The sequence below is a fragment of the Centropristis striata genome, chromosome 1 (genome assembly GCF_030273125.1).
Source record: "Centropristis striata isolate RG_2023a ecotype Rhode Island chromosome 1, C.striata_1.0, whole genome shotgun sequence".
In the NCBI taxonomy this organism is placed as follows: domain Eukaryota; kingdom Metazoa; phylum Chordata; class Actinopteri; order Perciformes; family Serranidae; genus Centropristis; species Centropristis striata.
Genome location: NC_081517.1, coordinates 42,917,823 through 42,929,913, shown reverse-complemented (window position 1 = coordinate 42,929,913; position 12,091 = coordinate 42,917,823). Strand labels below are relative to the sequence as shown.

General features: G+C 38.8%; 1 protein-coding gene across 1 annotated transcript in view; it reads right to left on the bottom strand.

Moving 5' to 3' along the window:
- The window catches only part of sorbs2a (sorbin and SH3 domain containing 2a), an 83,017-nt gene that overhangs the window by 50,084 nt on the left and 20,842 nt on the right, over positions 1–12,091 (bottom strand). The window contains exons 2-5 of the mRNA XM_059343060.1: positions 10,367–10,422; positions 7,982–8,071; positions 3,639–3,665; positions 3,375–3,499 (exon numbers count right to left, since the gene is read on the bottom strand). Coding sequence (XP_059199043.1) covers positions 3,375–3,499; positions 3,639–3,665; positions 7,982–8,071; positions 10,367–10,376 — 252 coding nt within the window. The 5' untranslated portion in view covers positions 10,377–10,422. The remainder of the gene's footprint in view (positions 1–3,374; positions 3,500–3,638; positions 3,666–7,981; positions 8,072–10,366; positions 10,423–12,091) is intronic.

Genomic DNA, 12,091 nt, shown 5'->3' with positions numbered 1-12,091 from the left:
TGCGATTCTGGTTTTGGTTTTGCGATTCCGTCTTTGTGTTTGCGATGCTAGCCTTTTTGCTTGCGGTTCTTGCACAAATTTCTCGTATGGGCGGGTTTGTCTGGGTGCATTCCTATTGGCTAATGTGTTTTGACACACGCATTAGCCAATAGGAATGCACCCAGAGAAACCCGCCCACACGTGATATTTGTGCCAGAACCGCAAGCAAAAAAGGCTGGCATCGCGAACAAAAAGACGGAATCGCAAAAGCAAAACCAGCAGCAAACAAACAAAAAAAAAACAGTTATTCAAAGATTTAAAGACATTTTTTTTTTTTGCAATCACACAAATAATTTGATTGCAAGTTTTGAATTTTGTCTTTGACTTTATTTTTTCTTGTTTCAATTTCGTATTTGATATTTTGATTTAAATATTTTTTGTTTGAATTTGAAAAAGTGTTGTTTGAACATTTTGGCACAAATATAACTCCATAGTTTTCTCTATAATGTCAAACACAAGGAACAGCAGTCAGACTTCACAGTGTTCGTATGCGCCACAACACCAGAACAACAGCAGTTCTATCACTTTTTGGCCTCTAAATTTTTCCCTCGAGATTATTAAATCTTGACTACTTCTTCTGTTTTTATAGCATCTTGAGTGTGTGTGTGTGGGCATCAAATGATGTAACGCAGCAAGTGTGTAACCCTTGAATCATTCTTAATGTCACAAAGACAATAACCCAGCGATGCTGTAGAATAGGGGCTTTAAAATCGATACAGCCATTGCTCTCTTTTGTTCTGTTATCACAGTATGGAGTCAGTTATGTACCAACAGTTGTGCAGGAGAAGGTCTCGGTGGAACTGCAGGAGGAGCCTTGGTTATCTCCACCTGGGACGGAGCTGGACTGGTTTGATTTGTGGATTGATCTGAGACCTTGAGTGTCGCTGCATTGTTTGAAGGCTGATGCTCTGGATGTTTCTGATTCTCGGGGCCCGAGCTGACGGAGAGCGAGGCTTCCTGTGTCGAGGGCGGAGACAGGGTGGGACCATGTGGGGAAGTAGGGGGACTCGCAGTCTGGGTCTTAGTCTGGGGGTCAAGGTAGGAGTTGAGGTGAGCTGGGGGGTCAGGGATGGTGACGGGGGTTAGTTTAAGTGAGGACACCTTGCGCTCCTGGGACTGTGGATTAGTGGATGCACTGCCATTGCTAATTTCATTCAGGACAGTGGACTGGTCCGCCTGCTGGACCGAGTTTGTATTTGTCTCTGAGTAAGAGTAAGAAGATGAGCTACGAATAGTGTAGGACTCTTTCAAAACTGCCTTCTCCTTCTGTGTGAATGTTAGCATTCCAGGGCTAAAATCATTAGCCAGGGCAACAAGGGAGCTGTAGTCTGGGGGATTAGTGCCCGTGGGGGAGAACTGGAAACTCTCTCTCCTGGGGGGTGGCAATGGCACGTGATCAATGTCCTTATTGGCCGATTAGAAAGCAACAACCAATGCAAGTTAAAACAACAACAAAGAGAAATCATCAGTGCAAAGCTTCATACAAACAATCAAGTTGCTCCAAATATAAACAAAGAAATAGAACATGGTTCTCTGTAAATTATCCTGTTTTCATTAAACTTTAAAATAGGGATGCCACCATACTAGAAATGCAGTTGAAGATACCAATACCAGTGAAATATCCACTATTCAAGATACCCAATTTGAAACCATGTAAAAAAAAAAACAATAAACAGATTTCATTCTTCTTGACTGCCAGAAGTGGTATGAAATAATGTGATGTCAAAGAATGTGAGAACCTTAGTTTCATCTGTAACTCTCCTTCTACTTCATTCTTTGTGGCATCCAGGTACTTCAGACCTTCTCTGGTGGTCAGAAGAATCCATTACTAACTAGGACTGCAAGCAGTACTGAACGGGCCCTCGCAGTACACGCGTGTCGGGGCATGCTGCCGTCGGGGTGTGTGCGTTACAGGGGCCAGTCTATACCACCCCTATGAATTTCATTGCCTTAAGTGTCATGGTCTGGGCACAGTGGCACTTATTAAATTAAACTGCCGCCAGAGCGCCACCTAGGGGCCGATCAATAAAACCTTAAAGGGTTATCCTCAGGAGGGCATTGACAATAAGTATACCAAATTTGGTGTTAATCCGACCAACCGATGTGGAGATATAAAATACTTCAATTTAAAGAGCGCCATTTCGTGAATTTGCGCAAAAAAAAAAAACTCCAGGCGAAAATGGGCGTGGCCTATATCATGAGATTCAGCACAACTCAGTGAACGTGTGGATATAAGTTTTTTGAATGTGCGATGAAGTATGTGGGAGTTATTACCCAAAACGCACTTTCCTTTATTATAGCGCCACCTAGTGGTGGAAATTCAGGATGACAATAGATTATAACATTTTTCACCAGGTGTGACTTATATTTAAAGTTTCATGGGTTTTGGGGTATGTTCAGGCAGTGAAAAATGCGATCATTTGGGGAGAAGAAAAAAAAAAAAAGAATAATCATTCGAAATACAATAGGGACCTCGCAGGTCATTGCCTGCTTGGGCCCTAATTAATTTAACAATGTCAGACTGAAAAAAATATATGATGGATGAAAATTCAACTGTGGTGTTCTGTCGGGATTAAAAGTGAAAGTCAGCCTTATATCCCTTGGAACCTGGTCTCACAGAAATCCGTGAAATAGCCACGGATTTCGCTTAACTCAAAATCCGTGGAATAGCCAAGGAATCGCTCAAATTTCCGTGAAACTGACACGGATTTCGCTACAATGCAAGTTAATGACAGTCATATCCCGTGGCTATTCCATGGATATTTGTTCCTATTGGTTTGTTCCAAGTCACGTGACTTTCAAGGTCCCAGTGGTCAGAACAAAAAACATGGCGGACAGTTCTCTCATTTTTAGTGAAAAATCAATATTTTGACTTAGTTTCTGCATAAAAATGGATTTTGATCACATTTCTAGCGAGAAATATATGTTTTATTTTCTAAATATTCACTCAGTGAATGTACATAATCACTTTGTATGTTCGAAAAGCCACGGGATATGACTGTCATAAACTTGCATTGTAGCGAAATCCGTGTCAGTTTCACGGAAATTTGAGAGATTCCGTGGCTATTCCACGGATTTTGAGTTAAGCGAAATCCGTGGCTATTTCACGGATTTCTGTGAGACCAGGTTGATCCCTTGATGCTCCAGCTAACGCAGCCCGCTTCATCTGCCGGACTTTTTGTGGCAGATGAGCGGGGGGAGCTCCATGTGCTGCTGTAAAGAGGCCAACTGGGCATCTAAAATCAACACTAGTGACATCCCTACTTTAAATAGCATAAAAAAATGTAAAAACGCCAATGGCAACATCTGTCAGTGTGATGTGAGAGACATTCTACCTGTGTTGGTGACTTTTTGTCCTGCAGGTTGGGTCTAACACTGCGGAAGCCTTTGGCAGCAAGAGATGAGCTGCTGGCGTCTCCGTTCTTAAGGCCATCTGTTACACTGCGAGACCGCCAAGAATCTGGAGGTAAAGTTAATAATATTAACATCACACTCTACAGTGTTTTGATTGAGTTTTCTGGTCTCCTACGGGGTTGTCCCCCATAGGAGACCAGAAAACTCATCTCAACTCCAAACCACCAGAAGGAACAGGGACTTACCCAGGTCTGATGAGTGAGAATCACTCCCTGAGGAACAGAGAAGACACAGCAACAATAAGAGACACGAGAGAATACACCATCACAATCATCCCTGCAAAGAATGTCAGCTCTACTTCATAGGGCTGCATCTAAAGTAGTGTTTAGTATTAGAAAGAGCTTTAAAAAACACGCAAACTGTAGAGCAGCTATTCTCAACCTTAGGGTCGGGACCCCAATTGGGGTCGCGAGATGATTTCTGGGGGTCGCCAAATCATTTTGGAAGTCAGCTCTGTCTCCACTGTGTTAAAGTGTTCATGTGTTTTAGTCTTTTTGGTCATTTAACGTCTTTTTTTGGTCATTTTGTGTATTTTTTTGTAATTTTGAGTCTTTTATGGTCATTTTGTTTCTTTTCTGGTGAATTTGTGTCTTTTTTGGTCATTTTGTTTCCTTTTTTTTGGTTATTTTGTGTCTGTTTTGGTCATTTTGTTTCTTTTTTGGGCCATTTTGTTTCTTTTTTGGGTAATTTTGTGTCTTTTTTGGTCATTTTGTGTCATTTTGTGGTCAATTTGATTCTTTTTTGGGTCATTTTGTGTCTTTTCTGACAAATCCCAAAGTATCAAGTTGTTACTTTCCAAGGAGTCTCTGGCTTGAAGCTGACTGTTACACACTCAGGAGGTCAGAATGGACCTTTAAACTGATAGCAAAGGACTAAAGTAAAAATAAAATATAAAGTGAGCGGGGGTCACGGACAACATGCATGTTAAATTGGGGGTCGCGACTCAAAAAGGTTGAGAACTACTGCTGTAGAGGACAAAGCCCAGAACAGAAAAAACTTTCTTAAGGACTGAATGACTTATCCTGATGTGGTACACAATCACTAGCTGTTTTCCCTATCATCTTTTGAAAATAGAAAATAAGTACTACACAAATTCAAGTTCAGGTTTAAGACAATAGTCTTACACAGCATTACCAGTATCAATACATTATATATCAACATATTATTTGTATAAGTCTTCTTTAGAATGCTGCTTTTTATGTGCAATGGGCACAAATTTTCAGATCAGATTCTGGCTCCAGTATAAAACTAACTGTGTCCAGTAGAAAGAGGAGAGGAGTTCTTACAGCATTTAATGCACATTCAGACTTGATAAACCACTTCACACCCAAGACTATTAAGGGAAAGATCCTCCAGAGCACACTAATGTTAGCCCCATTATTGAATATAAAGATTAAAATCTACACAGCAGAATTTCTACCGTTCAAGGAGCCATTAGTCTTAAAGGATAATTCCTGTTTATATTGACCTGGCATATTTCCAATCACTGTGGGCTACTGGGGCTAACTTTGTTAAAATGGAGTTGTTATCATTTAAAAATTCTGATTGGATTCTTTACAGTTAAACCAGTCATTTAAAGGAGAGTTACATTTGATAAACCACAACTTGGTTTATGCACATTATTTAAAACACATACACATTACATACTTAGATTCACCAAATCTACAGACCAAATAAATGCTTTGGTGAAATACCTAAATATTTTTCCCTCTCACCAGAATGTATGCTGGCCTTTTATAATAGAGTCTATCTATCTTATCCCATCCAGTCATTTTGGCCAATATCATTCCGATACCGATACTGAATATCGGATCGGCACATCCCTATGCTCTACAGCAGGGATGGGCAACTGGAGGCCCGGGGGCCTTTCATTTGAGCATGAAATATGTTAAGTTACTGCACTGTAAACATATTATTAACACTTTAACTATTATTTAACAATTATTAACACACACAGTTTCATCATATCTGGTTAAGTCCAAGGTCCTATATGTCAGCTATTCTCAACCTTGGGGTCGGGACCCCAATTGGGGTCACGAGATGATTTCTGGGGGTCGCCAAATCATTTTGGAAGTCAGCTCTGTCTCCACTGTGTTAAAGTGTTAATGTGTTTTTGGTCACTTAATGTCTTTTTTTGGTCATTTTGTGGGGGTTTTTGTTTGTCATTTTGTGTCTTTGTGTCTTTTTTGGTCATTTTGTGTCTTTTTTTTTAAAATCATTTTGTGGTCATTTTGTGTCTTTTTTGGTCATTTTGTGTCTTTTCTGGTCATTTTGTGTCTTTTTTTTGGTCATTTTGTTTCATTTTTTTGGTCATTTTGTGTCTTTTCTGGTCATTTTGTTTCTTTTTTGGTCATTTTGTGTCTTTTTTGGTCATTTTGTGTATTTTTTTTTATAATTTTGTGTCTTTTTTGGGTGATCTGAACTGTGCGTGTGAGATTCTGTTCAGTGAGCGGGGGTCGCTGACAACATGCATGTTAAATTGGGGGTCGCGACTCAAAAAGGTTGAGAACTACTGCTATATGTGGCCCTGTGGTAGTGTCGATGAAAAATTGTGGCCCCCTCCAGCATTTAAGTTGCCCATCCCTGCTATAGATAATCACATGTTCAATGAAAAAAATACTAAATTGGATATTGAGATTAGCAAACTGTACATTTGTACAGTATTTTTGTATTCCTATTTATACTGTTAAACATGCATTTGAGCATGAAATATGTTAAGTTACTGCACTGTAAACATATTTAAAATTGCAGTTTCATCATATCTGGTTAAGTGCACGCTCCTATATGTGGCCCTGTGGTAGTGAACATGAAAAATTGTGGCCCCCTGTAGCATTTAAGTTGCCCATCCCTGCTCTACAGAAAACTGACTATCATCCTCTCTCCAGTCTACAGTGGTAACTTTCTTTCTAGGGACCAGCATTACATTCTTTGAAGTGTTGAAGTTTCCTAAACAGCAATGGTAAGTGTTTTGTACACCGAGTCCCTCTAAAGCTGACAGCTGCACAATATGTACTAGTGGTTTCACATGCAAGCCCTAAGGTCCTCAGAGTGCTGCTTTGATCAGTCCTACCATGCTCCTAAACCTTCTCTATCTAAAAAAGTAGTTTCATCAGTTTTCAGTTATTGTTAAAAAGAGGCTGAGGGTGCTAGAATGTGGACATGGGTGCAGCCATTAACCTGGATGCTGACATGGTCCATGTCCCAGCACTGCTACTTCAGCAGAGTGAAGGAACAGGCAGCTGGGGACGACCAGCTGGAGCTCAGTAGTTCTCAACCTTTTTGAGTCGCGACCCCCAATTTAACATGCATGTTGTCCGTGACCCCCGCTCACTTTATATTTTATTGTTACTTTTAATCTAAGTCCTTTGCTATCAGTTTAAAGGTCCATTCTGACCTCCTGAGTGTGTAACAGTCAGCTTCAAGCCAGAGACTCCTTGGAAAGTAACAACTTGAAACTTTGGGATTTGTCAGAAAAGACACAAAATTACCCAAAAAAGAATCAAATTGACCACAAAATGACAAAAAATGACCACAAAAAGACACAAATTGACCAAAAAAGACACAAAATTACCCAAAAAAGAAACAAAATGGCCCAAAAAAAGAAACAAAATGACCAAAAAATACACAAAATGACCAAAAAAGGAATCAAAATGACCAAAAAAAGACAAATTCACCAGAAAAGAAACAAAATGACCAAAAAAAGACACAAAATTACCAAAAAAAAAGACACAAAATTACCAAAAAAATACACAAAATTGCCATAAAAAGACATTAAATGACCAAAAAGACTAAAACACATGAACACATGAACATTTTAACACAGTGGAGACAGAGCTGACTTCCAAAATGATTTGGCGACCCCCAGAAATCATCTCGCGACCCCAATTGGGGTCCCGACCCTAAGGTTGAGAATAGCTGCTAGCGTTCGCATGAAACGGAAACACTGATCAGGAAGAATTAGGCAGAGTGGTGCCATTTAAGTCCACACAAGCCCATCCAAGAACTTTTTCCACATTCTCCAAGAGCTCAGGGTCTAGGGAGCTGGGCCATGGCTAACCACGTAATGCAGAAGAGAACAAGTAGTTGAAAACCAGTAACCAGTAAAGAAGGCGAAATGGCATGGAGCAATGTGAAAGCATGACATATAATTGCTGCCAAAAGAAAGGAAGATTCAACAACATGTAGATATAACTTATGACTGATTTAGGAAGCAAAAACAAGCTAAAGAAGGGAGCGATTAAACAAAAGGAAATAAAAGGATTATAAAATGAACTGATTAGATAAAAATGGCATCCCGCAGTCCAAACATTGCTTATGCACACTGAGGCAGCCGGAAAGTATTTCAAATATGCTCAAGCCATATCAGGTAAAAAAGAACGCCAAAACAACAAGCCACTTTTTAAAGACTTACCTCGTGCTTTGAGAGTTTTAGTCGAGTCAGTACAGGAAGTGGCCTGTATTTCAGCTGCTTATGTAACCCTTCTTATTCAAACGTGTTAATTTGTAGTGTGTTTGTGAGTGTTAGTACCTGAGCCTAGATTTGGTGAGCTCTGGACCCTCTTCATGGGAGAGAGCATGAGTGACAAGGCCACGCTTTTGCGAGAGCATCCTCCGCTATCTGAGGAATCACAGCCAGGCAGGTGATCACAGAGGCAGCAGCAGCAGCAGCAGCAGCAGCAGCAGCACACATGCACATGCATAAACACAAGATGCACCCAGGCAGAAACAAGCAGAGGCAAAGCAACGTGCATTTAAAGAGCCTGATTTTTACTGCATGAGCTCAGGATATGTGAGGAAGCTGCAGCATAACAGCAACATATAATGATACAGTAGGCGTTTGAAGATGTTGTTGATTACATGTTTACTCTAGGCTAACCGTTTCTGACACAATGCTAATGGCGGCAGGATTTCAATCCCTTTAAAGTGGACATTTTGCTGCACTTGGTCACCTAAATAAACTGAAAATAAATAAATCAAATAGACCTGCACAGGCATCATATAGTATAGGATAGGACCAACTATAAGAATCCTATAAACCAGGGCAGTACAAGGTTTTTAATGTAAGGTGAGAAGTGAAGGAGATGATCTGGAATGCTCTGCCTTTACCATGATTGAAAGGATTAATAAAGTTTATCTTGGTTTACACTACAGAGCCTCTGTGTTGTTGTTTTATAATCCTCATAAAGTATAGGTACAACTCATAACCCTTGGTGACACTATATTGTACATTTTCAGTACGTTTGTTCTACACAACATGATTGGTTGTTATTCAAAGTACCTTTTTCCGCAAAAAAAGTATCTTTATTTGCGGCTACGTGCAAATTAATCATACGGGAAAAAACTGGCCTAGGTGTGTGAAGGCTTTAATGTTTCCAAAACCACAAACTTATCATGACTTAAGTAAGTAGTAAGTAGTAAGACTAAGACATGAATTGACCATAGAGGACATTTGAAAAAAAGGTAATAAAATCTCTGCTTACTGTCCTACTGACACCTTCATTAATTAAACTTTCGTCAAATACTACATCTACTCTAATCATCAAACTTGTGTTCTTCACAAATGTTTCCACACAGAAGTCACTTACACACATAAACGTGAAGTCTGTGACTCCTGTCGCAAGCGCTTAAATCACTTCTTTACAATTGAAGTTACTCAACAACACAGGTGGTTTACCATCTGTGCATCAAACTCAGGTCTCATTGTGATAGTTTTATTGGGTTTCTTTCTAGTTTTTTGTTATCTCCCTTATTGTAAATACAGACAAACAACCAAGAGGAGTCAAGCTCACACTGGCAGCCAAACAGAGGGCTGGTGTGTGTGTGTGTGTGTGTGTGTGTGTGTGTGTGTGTGTGGTGAAGGCTAAAATAAGGATTACTCATCATTGATTCTCTGGCTGCAATATACACTTTAGCTTGGGACAAATGCCAACTTCAGGACAAAGCTTTGGGAATGTATTAAGGGAGGGAAACGTCACTGTGGTTAAAAGCAACAGGCTCGTTGTATTTATTGATGCTTTCAGACACAATAAAGCCGTCCCAAAATGGACAGTCACCAAAGTGGTGAAACAAGGTCAGGGTCAGATTTATAGACTGTTATATGTCTGTGGTTGAGCAAAACTAGCACACATAGCACCTTTAAATTAGCTCTGTGGTCTGAAATGACAACACATTATTTATTGTTTTGCATGTAAACAATAGTTTTATGTTAAGCTCATTTGTAATACAAGCAGTGGTGGAAGAAGTATTCAGTACTTAAGTAAAAGTACAAATACAACACTATGAAATTACTCCACTACAGTAAAAGTCCTGCATTCAAAACTTACTGAAGTAAAAGTGCAAAAGTATCAGCATCAAAATGTACTTAAAGTATCAAAAGTAAAAGTGCTTGTTATGCAGAATGGACCCACTCAGATTGTTTTATATATTCTAAATATATTATTACATGATTTGTATTGATGATTTTATGTAAGCAGGGTTTTATTTTTGTAAAGATATGGCTCATTTAAGTACTTAATATACTGTTATAAGATTTGATAAAATAAAAAAAGTCTAATCACCTTAAATTGATCATATGTTTTATGTTGAATCTTGACCTGAAAAGTAACTAAAGCTGTCAGCTAAATGTAGTGGAGTAAAAAGTACAATATTTGCCTAAAAATGTAGTGGAGTAGAAGTATAAATTTACAGAAAATAGAAACACTCAAGTAAAGTACAAGTACCTCAAAATTGTACTCAAGTACAATACTTGAGTAAATGTTACTTTTCACCACTGAATACAAGACAGATTTCGAAAATGTAATTATTCAGCTTTGCCGAATTAAAAGAATGATGAATAATAAACTGGTTGGATGATTTCTCAACAATCTCACACACAGTGTATAGCTTGTGTTTGTGTGTGTGTGTGTTTAAATACCTGTATTCATATTGAAGAGCACTTCTTACTGGTCTACTGCAGGGGGACACACTTTCCTGCAAAAACAAAAACAGAACAGGATTTCAGAAAAAAAAAAAAATGTCTTCTAGAACAGCTGATTGACCCTCTAAACAGAGCAAAGCTCTTTTCTTTTCCAGGGTTTCGTTTAGTTGGATCAAGAAAAGTTTTCCATTATTATGAGAAAAAATCTGATTGTGACAGCTCTGGATTTTCATACAACAAGCAAATAACAGCAGCTTAAAGTTACAGTACATCAGCTCAATGTGAATCAGAAGTATTAATATTGGCCAAAATATTGGTTAAACTATCAAAAAAAATCCATATCAGGATTAAACTAAAAACCCAATATAAATTGGTCAACTGGTCAATTAATCTATAAATTGATAGGCGTAAAAATGATTTGGTAACTCCAACTTGACCTCAGTCCTGACACAATACTAAAGTTCAAAATGGGTGCAGATGATTAAAGCTTTGTCTGGAAAAGCAGTTAATAAAAGAAGTTAACTGCATATTTCATAAAGGGGTTCTACTTTGATTTGCCATTTATTATGTTGTAGGCTTTTTTTCCTGCAAAAACAAAAACAGAACAGGATTTCAGAAAAACAAATAATGTCTTCTAGAACAGCTGATTGACCCTCTAAACAGAGCAAAGCTCTTTTCTTTTCCAGGGATTTACAAAGTGATCGTCCCAAGACTGTTGCAATTATAGGAGCCAAACTCATTTCTCTCTGTAAAGTCTTTTGAATTAAATCTACAAATATAAGCAATTATTTTGGAAATCTGCCAGTTTCCTACTGCCCATTGGGTCATTAGGTTTACTTTGATTCAAATCAAACTATTTAAAGAGCCAAAATCTCTGTGCAGGGAAAGTTTGGGGGAGATTAATGATGTTTAGAAGCAGGAATGCTGTTTGCTGACATACTGCAATCTGCTGCAAGTCAGCTCAATTCACACATTTCATTTTTCTAATCTTGAGAAAACCTGGGCTGAAGGCTGCAGTGTTGGCAGGTTGAGGTGCCACTGACTTGTGATTGACTGTCAATATAAGTTGTTGCCAAAGTGAGCTGACCACGCCCCCAAGAACCATGAGAGGAGAGGAGAGCAAGAAAACCGATACATGGATATGAAACACCAACAGATACTGATCCAGATGATTTGGAATAACTTATTTATGAGATTATGAGAGGAGACATTTTGGTATCAGAAGTGTTCTAGTTTGTAGTCAACATGGTCTCACAGAAATCCGTGGAATAGCCACGGATTCGCTCAAATTTCCGTGAAACTTGAGCGAATTTCGGATTTCGCTACAATGCAAGTTAATGACAGTCATATCCCATGGCTATTCCAACATACAAAGTGATTATGTACATTCACTGAGTGAATATTTAGAAAATAAAACATATATTTCTCGCTACAAATCTGATCAAAATCCATTTTTATGCAGAAACTAAGTCAAAATATTGATTTTTCACTAAAAATGAGAGAACTGTCCGCCATGGTTTTTGTTCTGACCGCCGGGACCTTGAAAGTCACGTGACTTGGAACAAACCAATAGCCACGGGATATGACTGTCATTAACTTGCATTGTAGCGAAATCCGTGTCAGTTTCACAGAAATTTTAGCGATTCCGTGGCTATTCCACGGATTTTGAGTTAAGCGAAATCCGTGGCTATTTCACGGATTTCTGTGAGACCATGTTGTTTG